Here is a 20060-nt window from a genome sequence, read left to right on the forward strand (position 1 = left end):
TTTCAAATCTGATACTTTCTCCTTAGAACATTCCTTACACCGAATTTCAAAATCTCATACCCTATTTAAGTGAATTTCAAAATTTAATTCTTTGTCTAATACGATTTCAAAATGCAGTACCTAAATTTGATTTTTGTTCCCCGATTAGCTACGAATTTTGACATCCAATTCAAATATCACATAAATTTTTTATCAAAATATTATCCCGAAATAAATAATAAAAAGATTAAATAAAAATGAACTTAATTGGTTACTTACAGTGAACTTGCCTTGGAAAGGAAAATGAAAGAGAATGTTAGAATGGGGGTGAAGTAGGGAAAAATTAGAAATTCAGAAAGAAAACTCCTTTATGCAATTATTTACCTGGGCCTAGCTCTTCAGTTCATGGTCCGGTATGCACTTAATTTATCAATCTTTGAAAACTACTTCCATTTTAATGTTTGGGAATTAGTTACATTTTTTATTTTGATTTTTATTTTAGAACTCAAAATTTATATTTTTTTAAAATAATTTCATAAATATTGTTTTGATATTTTTCTGTTAATAATATTTTCTATTAATCAAAAGTAAATTCGACAATTTAAAAATATTTTAAAGTGTTTTTTTCAAGCATTCTAATTTTAAAATAATTCATTTTTATTGTTAAAAATGATGTTAATACAAATTTATTGAATTAAATAACACACGTTTAATTTGAAAATTATAATTTTAATAAAGTTTTAAATTTATATTTTACTTATTGCTTTCTTATTCTCGAAATCTCCTTATATAATAAGGAATTGATAGTCTTATGATACTGATGATAAGCACGAGGCTTCCCAAAGTATATTATATTGTCAATGGTAATGTTTTTTAATTTGATGGTATTGTTCAACTGTTCAATATGATCCGAAATGACATGATATCTTGTAATTTTTTGTTTTATAAAAATTTATGTATTTTTAAAAGTACGGTAGCTTATTTACTTGTGATTTTTCATACGTTATGATAGTGAGTTACATGAAAGCAGATAATCATATAGGTGAAAATATTCAAATAGGAGAGATTGAAACTTATTGAATATATATATATATATATATATATATATATATATATATATAGGCTTATAATTTTTTAAAATTATAGCCACAACTAATACCTTAGGCTAAATAAAAAAATGTAAAATACAATTATATCAAGGATTTAGTCTTTGTTAGGTGAAGCTGATAGAAACTGAGTGACTTGAAGTGAAATAAAAGTCATTGTTATTGATATTTTCTTCCGACGACTCAAGTCTATTCTTCGTCTTGGTCAATTTTCATATATACAAATGTAGTTGGTTGGACAAAAGATAAAGACAACTTAAGTTATTATATATTTTTTAACTCCATTCGTATTTTTCTATAATGTTATCAAGATTTGGTCGTGAAAACAAATTTGGATTATATTAAGGAATAGTATACACTTCATCATTCACTTGTCTTCAACTTTAATTATTCTATTAATATTTTAAACTTTATGGAATATATAGTGTTGAATCTGGGCTTATTTTGGGCTGAATGGCCCAACTCGAGTATTGACATAGTTGAAGTTACATTACGTCAATCGATTTAAGTTTAATGCTTCGAAGAATTCTTACGAAAATGTTGACAAATGTCTATATCAATTGAGAATTTAATTAACCAAAATGATTATGTGTGATTATACGTATACCATTCAAAAACGATAGTTACATCACCTAGCAACATCATCAAGCATAATTAAAATTCGCAAATGTTAAACTTTGTATATTGTATAAATTAAAGCATAATAAAATTCATGAATGTCATTGTAATGCATTTAAATATGATTTTTTTCCCAAATGTATAATAATGTTTTGCATATGAAATATGGCCTATCTTTCATATTTCACCGAGAAATTATTTAATATAGTTATGATGTGATGGTTTATGATTGACTGGTGAACATCAAATTTATTAATAGATAAATACTGGATGTTATAAGAAATATAATCAAACCTTTTATGAATGAATAAAATTTAAAATCACGTGCTAAGAAGTTATAATCAGCATCAAAATGGTGTTATAATAATAACCATGCTTTATATTAATTTGAATTAATATTTAAAACTAACACTTTGATATTTTATGGGTAAAATGGAATTAATATGATTTTTGGAATGTAATTTAACAATCAATATCAAATGGGACGGAATTCATCACCATAACTTTTGCACTAAAAGTGTTATTTAGAAAAATTAATTGGTCCCAGAATGTGTTATAATAATAATAATAATAATATAATAGCTGTAAGTCCAACAATCATAATGTCTAACTATATTTTGTCAATTTGTCACTTTTTAACTGATTTTCTAAATACCTTAATTACTGCCTTTTTTTTTGGTACACAAGAAAAATAAAGTTGATTCATATTGACAAAGTTAAGTATGTTCATTTATTTTACTGATATCTTGGTAATTTTCAAAAGATATAGTTCTCATAAAATAAATAAAAAAACATATAATTGCGATAACATAAGAAAAAGTATGTAAAATGTGTTTAGATTTAATAAATAGTATGTTTTTTTTTGGGTTAAATATGTTTTTAGTTCCTAAACTATTCGTCTGGTTGAAAACTAAACACTGTTTAAAAATTTGGTCCTCATTTAACAACAAATGAGGGACAAAAACCAGAAACGGCCAATAATTTAGGAACTAAAAACATATTTAACTCTTTTTTTTAATAAATGAAAGTAAAATTAGTTTTATCTTAGACCGTCATCTGCTAATGTAATGCTCATGATAAAATTAACAATATGTGACACATTATGTTAGATTTAATGAAAAAAAAAATTAAGAACGAATATAAAAAGAAAAAAAAAACATTTATATTTTACTTGAAGAAAAAGTTGATGAGACCAAGAATCCATTATCACAAGACAGAGAGACAGAATGGAAAAGTCAAATTAAACAATGACATTGTTCCCTTCACACTATTTTCTTTTCCTTATATTAAAATTTCCTTACTCTCATTTTCCATAATGTTTTAGTGTGTAAAAGAAATAAAAAGAAGACGAATATGGGCCACTGAAAACAGAGAGAAGAGAATATTATTAATGGAATTTTGTTACCCACACACTTTATTAACACCCTCTTCACGTCAAACATGTGATAACAAAAGCCACGCAAAAACACCTTTTGGAAGCTTCAAAAAAACGCGCACCCAAACAGTTACTTGCATTTCCACGCGTAAATGGCAAAATTATTAATATATACGTAAATAATAATTGATAATCATAAATTATTATTATTATAAATAATGATATAATGAATATTTTTAATATTCACTTATAAACAATATATAAACATTATATTATTTATATTCGTGATTATTCATTATTCAAACAAGAAGTTAAAATTAAATTTTAATTTTAATTTAATTCAATTTATAATTATATTTATATTTTTTTGAAAAATTTATAAAATATTGTTTTTGATATTCATATATATATTTAGAAATATCTACAAATTTCAAAATATTAATAAGTATTTTTCAAATAAATATTTGATAAATAACAGATAATACAAATTAAATTACAAATAAATACTATTTATGTATGACCCAAGTCACTGTGAATAACCTACCTCACACGCATAGCCACCCTGTCTCACTAATTTACGACCACTCTATTTAAACTTAGGAAAAACGGTCACGTACTAGGATATACAAACTGTTCCTTTACTCTTCCAGATTTCATATACATTCACAAAAACTTTGTTTAAGAGTTAACAACTGATAATAATACTAATTTGCTTTTAAAAATAATGAACTGAGTTAATAAAAAAATAGTAAAATAAAATTGAAGAATAATTTTTAAGACAAAAAAAAAAACTAAAAGGTTAGGTATTGTGTTATGAATTGGAATTAACTGTAATGATAGTTGAGAGTTGCAAAAGATAGAAATTATTTGTTTACAACGAAAAAGGAGAAGATAAAACATGTATGATGTCATAATTAGAAGATAAAAGGTAGGAGTGACGTGTAAAGGGCATTTTGGTAATAAAAGGTGAGAAGGTGGACAATTTGGGGAGGAGAAGCCTTTAAAAAGGAGGCCAGAGTGGGAAAGGTAGTTGTGTCTGTCTGTCCATCATCGGAAGCTAACGAGAAGAACACCAAATAGTTTCTCTCTGAGATGGGTGAGATCGGAGAGAAGAGGTATGCGCTGCTGATGTGCGGTGAGGATTCGGAGTACTTGTTGAAGATGCACGGCGGCTGTTACGGGATCTTCGGGAGAGTGTTGGCGGAGGAGGGAGAGAGGTGGGACCTCTACAAGGTGGTGCAGGGACACTTTCCGGCCAACCACCATCTCTCTCTCTACGACGGATTTGTCATCACCGGAAGTTGCTACGATGCCCATTCCAACGACCCTTGGATTCTTGAACTTCTCCAACTCGTTAACAAATTGGACTCTATGCACAAGAAAATCCTTGGCATTTGCTTTGGTCACCAGGTTCCTACTTGTCACCATCGATTCATCACCTACTTTCGATTTCATTTTCCATATATATCCGTATTGATCAATTACTTCCCTCCCATGTTTCTGCTTTTTAATTACTTTCTCTCTCATATCTCTATAATCAATTATTGTTTTCATTTTAAAATCTCCTGAAAACTGCCCTTCAATATTCTAATATGGATAAGTCTCATTCGTGTATAGTTTTTTGTTTCATTATATGCTTGTGGTAAACCTGTCAAATTACCTAAATGCCCATTGCAATGTTATGAATGTTAATCTCTTTTCATTATCATCTTTAGTTAAATGTTAAACAGTTCAAAATTAAAGATTGAATCCATCTGGTTAGGAACCATAAAATTTGAGTCATTATGTAAAGGAGTAAAAGTTATCTTACTTTCAATCTCTTTTCTTTTTTCTTTCAGTGTATTAATTAGCTCAAGTATAGTTTGGTTCAAATTTGAGAAGAGGGTGAATATCTTTTCCATTCGATTTACTTCTGCAGTGATGAAATTCTTTTAGCCTTCTAAAAATAAACAAATAAGCTGAGTTAGAGATTTTAGTACGAGGAAAAAAAAGTTTGGATACATATTTCGAAATTGACCGTGTGGTTCAGTTCCTCGGAAAACAAGTTGTGGACACTATATTTATGTTCTCGTACTCTGTTCCAGAGATGTTGCAAGGGTTGTTGGTTCTGTCCACAATGATCTTTTTAACTTACGAGATTAAATTTGAAACGTCTTATATTTTGAGTGCTCTAACCAATACTGCACAGGTCTATTGTCTCTGTCTTCTCCACGTCACGTTTCCCATGTAGAATTCTGTGAGTGCACCACTCGAATATTGTGTGGAAATACACTGTATGTTAATGATATTCTTCTTTTTGGAATTTTTGTGTGGAATTTTGTGCCAAGATAATATTCTCTTTTTGCATGCTCCTAATCTGTCTATTTTGGCCAACAAAAAAAATAAAATTGTGGTGAGCCTGCGTTCTGATAAAAGGCAAAATAAAAGCCAACAAGGATGTAATTTCGTTTTCAAAATCTCTTTAAGAGTCATTTGATTGATTCTTTTTTTTTAATGGTTGCCGATAGGACACAGATCCTTTTTCTTTTTCATTATTTGATGACTTCTCGTGGCTGATTATTTATGTGTTGTTTTCAACTTTTTTTTATTGTCAATTGCGTGTTCATGGACACATAGTATTTATCATTACAAATATATCTTAAATAATAATCACAATCAACATTTTCTGTAGTAATATTACCTGAAACTTTCTTATTATAAATATTTTACGGGTAGATTTAGAAAAACAAACAAAAAACGTTTTAATTCTGAAATCTCTTGTTTCCTTGCTATACGCTAGACTTGTAAAGTATGAAAGATATTTATTACACGACAGAAAACATATGAACAGATGTGTCGGAAATTTGAGTGTTGAAATGTATGTAACAGATAATCGGGCGTGCATTGGGAGGGAAGGTGGGTCGATCTCCGAAGGGTTGGGACATTGGTGTGAAATCTATAAACGTGTCATCATCTCTGCCATTGTCTTTCTCATCTCTCAAACTCCCATCACAACTTTCCATATACAAATGCCACAGGGATGAGGTTAGTGTGTAATTTCTCAACTTAATCATAATAAAAATAATACCAAAACGATATTTTAATAAATATAAATCTTTTACATTCATTTAATATTTTTTTTATTATTCATTTCTTTTTTAAAAAACACAAAATTATCATTATACTATATCAAACTATTTTATCATTGTACCATGTCTCAAAATGAATATAAAAATGTCTCACCACTCATTTATGTAAGGGTTAAATATGTTTTTAGTCCCTAAATTATTGGTCGTTTTTGGTTTTCGTCGAAATTTTGGTTTTAGTCCTCATCTGTTACTAAATGAGGACCAAATTTTGAAACAGTGTTTAGTTTTCGAGGACTAAAGCGAACGTTTCGAAAAGAATGAGACCAAATTGTACCTTACTTTGAAAGAGGGACGGACGAAAACCAGAAACGGCCAATAGTTTAGAGACTAAAAACATATTTAACCCTTATGTAATAATACCTTTCAACATATTTTTTTTCGGATTATAATATTAAAGTGACTATGTTGAAGTGTAGATTCTAGAGCTGCCTCCTAAAGCAGAGGTGATAGCTTGGTCAGAAATGTGTGCAATTGAGATGTTCAGCTATGGAGATCACATCTTTGGCATCCAAGGCCACCCAGAATTCACCCATGACATCCTCTTACACTTTATAGATCGTATTATTACCCGAAATTTGGTTCAGGTATTCAATCTTCATTTTCTTGTCTTCCACTGTTTCTTTTACTGTTTCTTCTGATTTTTGAATACAACCTAATATGGTTGTTTGGAATATTAGGAAGCTTTTGCTTTGGATGCAAAGGATAAGGCGGCATTACAAGAGCCCGACAAGGAGATTTTGAAAACATTATGCGTCAATTTTCTAAAGGGTCGATTTTGACTGCCATCACTTACTACTACCATTCCATAAGATATATGACATGAAAAAGTAAAAAAAACAAAAAACAAAAAACAAAAAAGAGTACTGTAAAATAGTATTATCGTGGTAATATTTGAGATATTATTATTAATGTGTAAGAGGGTTTTACTGATTAAAGAAACAAGACTTTGTAGGATGATGCTGTCTAATATTAATTAGGCATGCTATTGCTAAGTTGGCATCCATTATCAAGAATGTCCACAATAATCATCCCTTTTAGTTATTTTTTTCTTCTTAATACTTCAAATTTATTAGTATTTAACTTCAACATTATCAACAAATGATGCGAAGTCCACCCATGCTGATTAAGCCCTTTTTTTTTGGTGGACTGTATAGCATCTTATTCTCTTTTTAGTTGAGAATAATCTCCTTTCAAATATGAGAATCCAGATCTTATCAATAAAATTGTACAATAAGCGATTCCTGTCATAAATCTACTTTAATATTGAAGTAAATTATAGTAAAAAAAAGTATGCAACCTATTTAATAATTGCTGTCATGCGTAAATCTAAAATCTTTATTCGACACCTTATTTAATTTATAGTTTTGATACAAAAGATTGTAAGAAATAAAGGTATCTTTGATAAATTAGCGATGCATAATATGTTTGAGAGTTCATTCCCATAGCTTCACCTTCAGTAATATTCTCTTACAAAATAAATATGCATCTGCTCTGCATAGAACACAGTACGTGAAAATTGCTATAGCTTAACAGATTTGTGAGCGATCTTACATCATATATGGAGAGAATAATTTGTATGTTCCACTTCAACTACTGATATTACAATACAGAGTTACGATAAGATTTTGGGCATGTTCGAGTCTTTTTTTCACCTTTTAGTTTTAAATTATTTTATAAAACAAGTTCATACAATTCTTGAATCGATTTCTCATCGTGATCCCGATCCTATATGTTTATTTCTTTATTGTTTAGTTATTGATAAATAATTGACAATATTTAATAATTACTTTGTAAATTATTTTATTAATTCAATTGAATTATTTTTAATGTTTTGATGTTGAAATCAATTTTATTGGATTTAATAAAATTTATTTCAACTTTTATAATTTGATGATGATAAAGTGTATGTGAAATTAGATTGCACTAAAATTTATATGTTATACAGCATTGAAAATTAAGATGCACATTGCCAATAACATGAAAAACCTTAATAAACAGAATCCTAAAATGAATTAATGATAATATATACGATGGAATTAACTCGTGTAATTGCCAAAAACATCCTTTATATGTTATACAGCATACAGTAACACTTATTTTCAAAAATAAAATAAATTTGATAACAACAACACTCAAATCTATTTGCACACATAACTATAGCACTTTTTACGGTAGCAACAATTCTTACAAAACACTCAGGAAATCAAACATTTTGCATGCGTACACACACCAAAAAAGTAGGTACAGACTTTCTAATTAATCCATTCAATTTAAATTTATTAAAAACATTATTTTTGTATATTTTAAAACTTTAATTAGATTTTACTCTATATTATTCAAAAGAAAAACATCTTAAAAAAATTGATTTATAAAGTCAATTTCTTACTATGTAAAATAAATAGAAAAAATATAAGTCATATTTTTATAACAATTTAAAAGAAAAATTATTCAATATCAGATTTACATGATGCAAAAATAAGTATTTTTTAATTTCAATATTTTTTTGAAATTAAGATGAACATTGCCAATAACATGAAATTTTCAAATTGAAAATATATGGTAACAGGTATTCGAAATTTTAAATCATAAAAAAATTGTAAAAATATAGTAATACAATTTGAATTTCAAATTCAAAATAAAATAAAAAAATGAAAGTCATCTTAACGAACATTTATAATGATTCTAAACAATATATAATTCTTATAATTTCACCATAGTTAATTTTTATAGTACATAATTAACTAAATTTAAAGTAGTTAATAGCAAAACGATAAAATGAGATATCCTAATAAGACTAAAATTAATAATAAATTATATAAAAAAAAGACAGTCATACAACAATTATAAAAAAAAGAATCCTCTTCATTGATAGGTATAATAAATAATATTGCAATATCAGTCACCACCCTACATAATAACTAAAATTGATAACTCCATATTGCTTGCATATTCATATAACGATGACCTCCTATTACTTCAAAATAGCAATTCACCCAATCTTTTTTGAAAAACCACAACTGGAATTACATAACTGTCGATTAATAACAAAAACATCTGATCTGACTAAACAAAAAAGACAAGGTCATATACACGAATGTATAGAAAGCCGATTCTCAAAAATGTGAAAGATCACCTGCTCCTATTATTCTTTCTCTGGAGCCTTGTAAAAAATGCCAATGCTATATGAGAAGAAAAAGTGAACTTATGAAAGAAAGCAATGGCCAATATACAAGACCATTTTAGTTAGATAGAGTAATTTCATGAAGTCCAGCTCCGGGAGGCAGAGTTCTATATCCCGAAAGTTGCAGCGTAATCAAATGAATAAAATGCCTTGAGTTAACTCTTCCACCGACCAGTGAGCACATTCACGTATAGCTCATGCATCAACCGTGGGATAAAAGCTTGACGTGAATAGCCTTCCACTTCCATTAGAATCTGATATAGCACCGTGCATCGGTGATTGAAGTTCCCCAGAATGTGAAGACCTTTTCGACTTGGAGTGCTTTGGAGAAGCTCCATAATAGTCTCCAGAACTGCTGGTTGAGTACATAGATGATGTTGGCAATCCATGAATTTTGGGCAATCCAGTTGTTTCGGGCAAACTGTATCCTCTTTCAACTGTCTCAGCTTCCATTGGTAGTTCCTCCAAGTCCTACCAACACGTAATACAGTTACCAGATATGTTGTTAGGTTAGGTTATGTAAAAAACCTAAATAAAATAAATAAATCTTGGACCGTATACATCTGGAAGCAATGAGAAGAAAATTGACTCGGCATTTCTGACAAGTCAAAAAGCATGCATGTAGAAAAGAAGAACCACACCATATTACAACCATAAACATGAATTTATAAAAGAAAAGGCACATCGTGTTATAAACTACAACCCTTGTAAGTGACTAACTATTTCACAGAGTAAAAGGGATGAGTACACCACGTGAACCATATGTTGTCAAGAATCAAATTTTTCTTTAAAGCAGTGGTTTGTTGGGAATGTAAGGGAAGAAATATCAACTATTAGATGATACGTGGATTACCAAGACTGAAACTAAATTCGGTAACGTTTTCAACTGATCACATAAATTTGATTTCGGCCATTTATGTATATGATTTAAGTGTCGGGAATAGGTTCTCACCACTTCCAATAACATACACCTCTAATTAGAGATGAGTAACATGAGAAAGCAACCAATTTAAATAGAACATAACTAACATGCCAAGTAATAACATTGCCCATTAAAAGTGATAGGACTATCAAACCTTAAAAGCCTGTTGATAAGCTCGAAGAAGTTCTCTACAACGCTTTCTTTTCAAGGCTATCTCATCAGGCTCTTGCAACATTTCTTCAAACAGGTTGTCTCTGGTTTGAATTTTAAAATACACAGTATAATCAGCAATCCACGTCAGAGAAACATACATCAGAATGAATTAGCATGCCACAGCCACTATATGTTACCTGTATAGCTTTTTAATAAAGACGTTGTGCAGCTCTCTCTTGGTGTTGTTTACCTGATATGATTTTGTAAGAGACAGTCACCGGTATTTTATTGAATGCTTGAAAAATCAAGTATCCCCAACCACTCCAAAATAAATAGCACAGTACACAATCGAATCAAATATTAAGAACATAAGTAACAGGACACCCTCGTCTTAAAAAACAAAGTGAAATGCTGAGTATACTTAAATTCAGAAACGAGATAGCACATTACTGATATTGCTTGCAACAGTTTAAAAAAGTAGGCATCTACTCAATAAAAACCAACTGGATTTAAACTTGTTGAGTACACTCACCATTTTCAGTGGGAGAGACAATATACGTCAAGATCTAGTAGACAATGTTATTTAGGTTAAAGTACAGAGAAATTCTAGTGCAGAAAAGAATTATTTTATTGACATACTCGCATAAATTCGAGTACCATAACCGTTACTTGTTTATTGGTTTAGTTCACATAACTTGTGTAGACACCTGTCTACACCTGCTTTTTCATTACAAAATGGATAAAGAAAGTGGAATAGAAGCTTTCTCGTTACAAAATGGATAAAACTGTTACGTTTCTTTTAACAAAAGCAACTCAATCGATAGCTTTTGAAAAATATTCTAAAACCAGTATTTTTTTATTTTTATTTTTTTCATTAAAAAGTTAGAATATCTTCGAATCGTTTAGGTTTTCTTACTTTTCTACTATCAGTTTCTTCTTACTCGTGTTCTTCCTTACACATCTTCTCCCACTTTTGTCTACAAATTGCTTTTGAAAATTGTTTTATCAAACAATTTTTACAAACTAAAGAAAATAACGCAATCAAACACACTGAGAAAACTACTTTTAGATTTCTAATTGCAAGAAGTAGATGAAGCAGTAAAGTACCAAGAAGTGCATGATTGCTTTAGGGATAAGATCCTCAACATTTTTCCTGACAATGTCATAGTACGATCGCAGAAGCAACTTTGTCACTGTTATTTCAATAACTTCTGTCTCTGAATTGCCCTCAGATGGCCTCAAGACAGGAGGTGGCTACAAAATCCAACGAACATTATGAAATTTATAGCTATTGAACATATTGATCAAGCTCAAGCTGACAATAAATGTGTCATGTACACAAACCTGTCTCAAGTTGATCATAGAGAATGAATGTTCCACACTTTGAACTGGTTCAGTATGTGGTTTACTAGCCATATTTTCCTTCACGGTCGTTCGGCTATCACCTCCACCAAAAATGGATGATATACCCCAACTTGATCCACCAGTGTTTCCTGAAAGATATTAAGCATTAAAATCATAAATGCCTCAAAATAAAAATAAAGCCCATAGATAATAAAATCACTCGACTAAAGATTGGACAACCAAAAAATAATATTGAAAACAAGTTCATATTAAAATAAATGCAAAAACCAAAACATTCAACAGCACATGTAAATTACCAGAGGGCACACTTCTTTCAACATCTGATGCAGCTCGGACACCCTGTTTATCATTTATATCATAAGAATACAGTAATAACAACGAGATACTAAGTTTAGTAGCTCTTAACTAGATTCCCACTAAGAAAAATTTATTGTGAATTAAACAATATACAATTACAAACCGGATCAGTGACTCCATTAGCTTGTCTTGCAAGAATAGCCCGGGATTTAACACTTCTTTCAGAGGCTGATCCCTTATCAGACTCCAGAGGATCCTATGGGAGATTGGTAAGAAAATTTTGAAAGTAAAGAAAGGCTTGCAAAAATTACAATACATATCTCACATGAAAAATATGGGGCATATCTCGTAATAAGTATACCTTCTGCCTAGAAGCTGGTATAGCAGCCCGAGAAGACTTGGTCTGTTGCACAGCAATTTCTAATGCCTTGCTTCCACCAATAAAATTTGGGTGGGAAGTGTTTATGTAGTCCATCTGTAGAATTATTGAGTAGTTTGAATAAGAAATCATGGACAAGGAAATTGATGATTCACTCTAATAGATTGCCCGTCACAATTGACATGTCAATGATTTCTAATACACACCAAAAACACTTTAATATCTTTAGTTGTGATGATTTTTCCAATTTATTTGGAGAGAACATCATTCACCAATGTTCTAACACAGCATCCCAAGCCATGCTCAGTCAGCTAAACAAGAACTGAAGACTCAATATAAACACCAATGGCATAACTTCATAACAACTCCATTGGAAATAAATGGCTCATTCTCTTATGCGGAACAGTATTAAGAAAGTCAAGGAGTTGACTACTCATTTACAGTTGAAAATGAAAGCAGTATCAAGAATGATACTTACATCAAATTCAGACTAAAAATTACTTGAAAATTGAAAGATATGTAAGTGAGACAATTTTGGCTCAACCAAATTCTGATGAGCAATTTTAAGTAGAGATTGAGAAAGTATACATTTATATTTAAACAAGTTAAATTTCAGCACACCTCCATTTCTATCATGTGTGCAATCATATTCTCTGACGGTTCAAGGCCTTCTCGTAAAAAGTTCCCAATAACTTCATCCATACGCTTTCGCAAGAAAGGGAATCGCTGCAGTTCAGTAACCATACAGCGATGGCTGATCTGAAGAGAAGGGATTTTGTTTAGGTACATACTTGATAATGCAAGACAAGAGAGATGGCAAGCTTAAAGCCCTGTCACTACCTTTATTAGTTCATCATATATAAACCTGGCACACTGAAGACTTGGATCCAATAGACGAGATATTTGCCTTCGCACAAGGACCTCAAATGGCACCTGATTACATGGAAATAAATAAATAAACTTGTTCTAGAGTAGGGTATTTTCTATAAACATATTTATGTATTTGGGTTCACAAATTATGATGAAACATTTACAAAATCAACCAAAATTTTAAAATATAATTTGTATTCTTATTTTGAAATATAATTTCTATCTCAATTTTTTAAGGAAAAAGGATTGAGTAAAAAGACCTACTTCTGGAACAAATAGTGCTGATTTAGGCCCTGTAGCATTCTGTATGGCAGTCCGAATGTCATCATCAGTCAGGTCTTCACATGGATCCACCTCCTTCATGATAGCATTGCATCACAAGGAATTAGCACATTTTGCTCATTGCTTACAACTCAACATCATACGCTGTGCTTATAATAAAATCATTATTTCTCATTGAACTATAATCTATCATTTGCTTAACCCATAATAATAAAATGATATCATTCAGCACATCATTTACAAAAATTACGATGAAACCTGTTTAGCAACAAAAATGAAATTACATATTTTCATGGTTATATACATACAATCACGAATATTCAATTTTGTTTGTTTAACAATGTTTGATTAATATCATATGCGTAGTATATATAAATAATTGTAGGATAATAGTGTCTTCATCCATGAAATTCAATAAGGTTGACAGGCTAATGATTTAACTATAGCCTCCTCCGCATTTTCCATCTTAATTGAAATGTAGCATGAGAAAAGACATTTCGAACATTATCATATGGAAACACAAGAATTATATACCTCTAAACTTTTGACAAATATGGATTGAAAAATGTAATGGATTCGTGCTCCACCAGATAACTCGGATGTAGACATCTCTTCATTCTTTCCCTCAACCATTGAAGAGAATGCTGTTTTCAAGAAGAAAGAAATTGAAGATACCATTTACTTAACAGGTATCAGTAACAATATGTGGCATAGCAGTTAACAAATACAGAAAAAAATAAAACACAACTTCATTAATAAATAAAAGATAAGAAACTAGGCTGTTGGGATAGTTCAGTACCTTCACAATATTTTGAAAGAATATTCAGGAGAAGTGCACCCTGACCAGCCTGTTAGAGATTAACACTTATAAATAATGCATTGCATAATTACAGACAAAGTAGAAAAAATGCCGCTTCTTTTACAAAATAAGGAGAATATTTGTGCGGCATACTTAACTATTTAAGGGTTTAACAAGTCACAGGAACGTATCCAAGAGACATCTCAGTATTAACACAAACCTTGGACTCAGTAATCTCTCCATAGCTTGCATGCTCCTTTGCCACAGAGACTAGTGAAGTACTTATACGTGCTCTCAGCCCAGGTAGCACAGCCTTTATATGTTGTGCTAGAATCTGCAAAAGGATGAACAGGTAAATGTGCATACCATATATTGGCTTGCATTAGACTAGAAATCCTAATCTTGGTATCAATCCATAATGGTTTAATATTTTATGGGATTTGAAAGAATTCAGTTCTATCCAAGAAGTTATCTAACAATATTCTTTCTCCAAATTCGACACAGTAAGCCTTTACTCCAAGCTAGTATTAATCTGGCTATTTGCATACACTCTTCAAACTCTTTCACAGCACTAAAAACAAAAGAAACTTCATTCTTTCAACTCTCCTTTCTCTTCTCCCTTCCAAAAAAAGATACAAATGATTCAAAGAAGAATTCAAAAGCCACCACCAAAATCAACACTGAAGGAGAAACAACTAAGTGCATTTCTTTGATACCTCCCTCCTAAAGATAAAGGATAGTATAACAATTTTGACTGCTTTTATATAAAGAAAATAAATAAATATGAAGTGTCAATTAAAGAATGAAAAAGTGTGAAGACTGAACCAAACTTTTACTCTGCATTTGAAATCCCTAAATAAGGTTAGTATTATAAACAATAAATATACATGTTTTTAGTGTCACTGAGACTCTACCTGGTTCAATTTCTTTGCCAGTTGAGGAACACCACAACTATCTGCCAGACCACTGTATACCTATGAGTAACATAGATAGATAAGAGTAAGCATATATAAGTAAAAGAACTTGACTATTAACTACAAATAAGAACTTCCTTACAGGACGACTGCGGAAAAATTTCTCTTCAGCAACAAGAGCATCCTTTATACTCCGGTTCATTTGAATATCCTATATGACGAAACAATAGCCAAAATATATTTCAGCAATCAACTCATATTTACCTCCACACCAATCAAGCAAGTTACAAATATTTAGTTATATGCATTTATGAGGTATCCTTATTTATGGTGTTATTAAACATTGACCAGCACTTTTAATGAATAAAAACATGCACACAGGTTAAAGTAATTAAACAGAGCTTTTAGAACTATATTATAACATCATTACCTCCTGACTACGATTTACAACACCTACATAACCAAGTCGGAGGGGGATAACTTTTCCGAGTAACAGATTCCGGGCATCAGTACCTCTGTCCATGATATCCAACTACATTCCAAATAATAAGTGCCTATTATTGTCAGAACAAGGCAAAAGCTTAAGAAATTTCACAATTGTGTCAGATAAAGTGTTACAAGAGTATACCGAACCTTTGTGATTACGCCGATTGTTCTATTACCTACAATGGAAACAAGAACCTTTAAAAATCCAGTTAAAGAGGTATGAAAAGATTGAAGTTTCAGACACGTGGAAGAAAAAACTCACCATCAGGATCAGCAATCCCTGCCATCTGAAGAGCATCTGAATTAGCCAAATCTGAATTTGCCGGTGTGACAGCCAGGATGAGACATGTAGGAGTTTTGATATATGACATGATCATTGTTCTGATTCGAGCTTCAATATCAGAAGGCTGGTCACCAACAGGAACCTTAGTAATGCCTGGGAGATCTACAAGTGTGATATCAAGAACATTCGGTGAAAAAATCTTCAGTCGAATCTGCTTGTCCGAGACACCTTTGTTCCCTCCTGCTTCCCTATCAGTTTCAGCCTACAGAAAGAGAGTGAACATATATAAGTCAATATAGAGTTATAAAGGTAAATGAAAGGGATTAAATTAGTACACAATAACTTATCAGCACATCACTAGCAACGGTATTACATTCTATATAGATGCAAATAATGTCTCAAATTTAACCACATTTCAAGCTTAAAGCATAGAAATCACTTTAAGTAGATAATGGACCCTCAACCAAAACAGTATCACCGATTGATATGATAAAAACATTGACGACTGTCAAGCAAACAATATTTCTCAAAGTTCATTCAACTAACTTACACATTCTATTATACTCCATTTTAATAGTTTCAAAGGACCAAGTCTCTAAAGTATCCATCTATTCCATTTTATTATTGGAGCAGTGGAAGCCATCTAATACCAAAGCCAAACACGATACATGCACATGGCACCACGGATAGCCATCAGATCACACCCAAATTCAACTCAGTTCAGTACCGGTTAATGTGCCAGAGTGTGTGCATGTATTGTTAATGGGTAAAGAAGTAAAGAAAACTGGATACAAAAAAAAAGTGTCAGAGAGGAAATAATCTTTATTAATGAAAGGGTCACCCTCCTTATTAAATGATTCTCTTCTCCCTTCCACTTAGATGCCGGCAAGCAAAAGTAATGTTACAAAAGGGAAAGCAGAACTCCACCATTCAATAGTCATTCAAAATACAAGGCAAACGCCAACCGAACATGATGATAATATTCTACTTCTCTTCTTTGATATTATTTATTCAATGACCTAAAACGGTAATCACCTAGTGAGTAATTCATGACGATAAGCTATCGGCGTCACAGAGATGAACAAGACAAACGCAAAGGTTGGAGATAAAAAGTTCAGCACCTGAATTTCCCGGCGAATGTCGGAGAACTCGTGAAATTTTCTGCCAGGGAGGTGGAGGAACTCGCCGTACTCATCGTCCGGGGCGTCGGGCTTGCGCTTGGTCTGGACGAGCTGGAGGACGAGTGGGCGGCGAGTGCAGATGTCGTTGCCTCGGGGGAGAAAATCGCGGCCGACTAGGGCTTCGAGGACGCTGGACTTGCCGCTGCTCTGGCTGCCGACGACGGCAACCTGGGGGAGGTCGATGGTGGATTGGCTGCCGACGCGGGCGAAGATGTCCTGAAGGCGGTTGACTAGGGAGATCACGCTGGAACCAAGAGGAGCAGTAGGAGATGCCGCGGGAGCAGTAGTAGTAGAAGAAGATACCTCTTCTGCCATGATGGATGGATCAACGATGGAAGAAACCCTAGCTAGGGTTTTGGTTCGAAGCGATCGATTGAATGATTGGAGTGGAGTGGGGACTAACTCTCCAGGCTTTCCCTCACCGTCTATTCTAATTCGTATTGCGTTGGCGTTGGAGAAAGTTCAAAATGAATGAATGAATAATAATATAACACTTGAGAGTCTGTGTTTGACGTGTGAGAGTTGTGGGGCTTTATGTTGGAAGAGTGTTCGTTACCATTTCCCTTCCTAATTTTGTGACCACCAATTGTTTGGCTTAATTACTGAATAAATAAATCAGGCCAACTGGAGGAAGAAAGAAATGAAAAAAGAGCATTGGAGAAGGGGTAACGCAAATCTGAAATTAGAAATAACAAAAAGTGGAAAAAATAATGAAAATTGTTTTTTAACTAAAAAAAGCAGTTTCTTACCATAAGTGATTTGGGATTTCCAAGAAAATATCTTTAGAAGTAATTAAATCCTACAAATTAATGTACTATTTTTACTAAAAACTTAATTTATTACATTAAAGAAATTTAAGAGGGTAATATTATCAAGAAAGTTGGATTTTTATCTTTCCAAAAAATATTTTTTTGGAAATTCGCCAAATCTATTATCAGAAAATAAAATAAAAAGTTTTTTAAAATAAATCAAATGTTTCTCATCCAACAAATGTTTCCTTAAAACATTCATTAAAAAACTATTTTTATTAAAAATTATGTAAAAATTGTAAAAGAGTTTTTTTCCGTTTTAATAAAAAAATATCTTTATTAGTGCTTTTATAAGACATTTTTTACCATAAAAAATGTACGAAAATATTAGTTTTAAGAAATGTACTACTTGGCATTATGTCCGGACCAGGGGCCGAACAGGTCAATAACCAATAAATTAGAGGTCTATACAAATAACTGTTAGAGATAATTAAAAGGTAATTAATGAAAGATAAAAATTATTGATGGATGATTAGCAAGAATAATAACGGTTATTAAATGATTAATTAATAGGTCTGATTTAATTATAAGTTTTATAAATATATCAATGTAAAAAATACTTATTTTTTCATTGCTTAATTATTCTAAAAAGTTAGAGTGTCTTTTATAAATCAATCACCAATACACCAATTGATTATGGGATGGTAATTGGAAGATTGAACAATCAAAACTTGAAACTAAGAAGACTAATTATCGACTCTCAAAACTAAAATAAAAAATAGTTAAATTTTAAAAATTAACTTGTTTATTTTACTAAAAGTTTAATGTATTGTCATAGTAAATAATTTAATAAAAGTAATTTTATCTAGGAAGTTATATTTTCATCTTACATGTATTTTTTTTTTGAAATTTTGTCATAATTTATTCTCAAAAATATAAAATGTTATTTTTAAAAGATAAATAAAAAATGGTTTACAAATTTATATTCAAAGGAAACTAAAAAGTGGTTGTTCTTCCAAATGTTTTCGAAGAACATTAATTCAAAATTTTAAATATTTTTATTAAAAAAACGTAAAAGAGTTTTAAATTTTAATATATATATTTTTTATTTCTCAATGTCTTTAGGATGCTAGTTGGCATTTTGTGGAAAAATAATATTCAATGATTATACATGATGATATAATAAATTTGCATTATCATTTTATAATAAAATACTGTTTATTATAGAATCAACTAGTTAAGTTTGTGAGGGAATGATAGTTAAAGATTATTTTATTTTCCAAAAAAGTTTTTTCTCTTAAAAATCACTTTTTATTACTTCTTTATTAAATTACACCCGTAAGTAACTTCCACTGTTTTACTAGTTGTATTTTAAAAATGATACATAATTAAGCTCATTCTTTCGCTTTAATAACGTTTAAAAAACATAAAAATGTTGTTTAAAGAAAATCTTATATTATAAATCAAGCTAGTTATTCTTTAATTTTCCTAACAAAGTTATGACGGCCTTTCCATGAAATTTGAAAGGGTCAAATTATTTTTCAAAGCTTTTCTGAGTTTAAATATTTTGATGAGGACTTAATTTTTACATTTTTAAAAAAAGGTATTTTAGATTACATTTAAATTACTCTAAAAAAATATTTTTATTTAGTGACATTTTAAAATTAATAATTTAAAATAGTTGAAATTTATTTTTTGGATTTTATACTTTTGAATGTATTATAAAATTATCATTTCGAAATATATTAATTTTGAACGTGTAATAAGTACCTTTTAATATATTCAGGTATTTTTTAAACTAAAATATTTTAAAACGTCATTTTTTTATTATCGGAAGAAGTTATCGTTTAATTAAAAATACTATAATTGGGCTAATTCTCTGTAGTTTTCTGTGTTGTATATTCTGAAAATTAGTTTCACAAAATAATTTAGAAAACTATAACAAAACTCAAAATTTAAGGCATCTTTTGTTCAGACTTCCATTTAGCAGGAA

The 20060-nt window shown here is 30.6% G+C and overlaps 2 protein-coding genes across 2 annotated transcripts; one reads left to right on the plus strand and one right to left on the minus strand.

Annotated features, from left to right (window-relative positions):
- The first annotated feature begins 4100 nt into the window (after positions 1 to 4100).
- LOC124831135 (gamma-glutamyl peptidase 3-like) lies at positions 4101 to 7247 on the plus strand. The gene is made up of 4 exons (XM_047305037.2): positions 4101 to 4488; positions 5947 to 6102; positions 6623 to 6790; positions 6884 to 7247. Exons 1-4 carry the CDS (start codon positions 4171 to 4173, stop codon positions 6983 to 6985), a joined length of 744 nt encoding a protein of 247 aa, XP_047160993.1. The 5' UTR covers positions 4101 to 4170; the 3' UTR covers positions 6986 to 7247.
- Positions 7248 to 9155: 1908 nt separating this feature from the next.
- LOC124831136 (dynamin-related protein 3A-like) lies at positions 9156 to 17865 on the minus strand. The gene is made up of 20 exons (XM_047305038.2): positions 17259 to 17865; positions 16117 to 16399; positions 16002 to 16030; positions 15799 to 15900; positions 15511 to 15579; positions 15369 to 15428; positions 14675 to 14788; positions 14455 to 14503; positions 14190 to 14299; positions 13638 to 13730; positions 13344 to 13436; positions 13125 to 13262; positions 12486 to 12599; positions 12288 to 12380; positions 12124 to 12166; positions 11807 to 11955; positions 11570 to 11716; positions 10660 to 10712; positions 10464 to 10563; positions 9156 to 9858 (listed from the first exon to the last, which is right to left on the minus strand). The coding sequence occupies exons 1-20, from the start codon at positions 17631 to 17633 to the stop codon at positions 9583 to 9585; spliced, it is 2490 nt and encodes an 829-aa protein (XP_047160994.1). The 5' UTR covers positions 17634 to 17865; the 3' UTR covers positions 9156 to 9582.
- Positions 17866 to 20060: the final 2195 nt, after the last annotated feature.

This window comes from Vigna umbellata, chromosome 5 (genome assembly GCF_029865625.1).
Source record: "Vigna umbellata cultivar VRB3 chromosome 5, Vumbellata_1.0, whole genome shotgun sequence".
Classification (NCBI taxonomy): Eukaryota; Viridiplantae; Streptophyta; class Magnoliopsida; order Fabales; family Fabaceae; genus Vigna; species Vigna umbellata.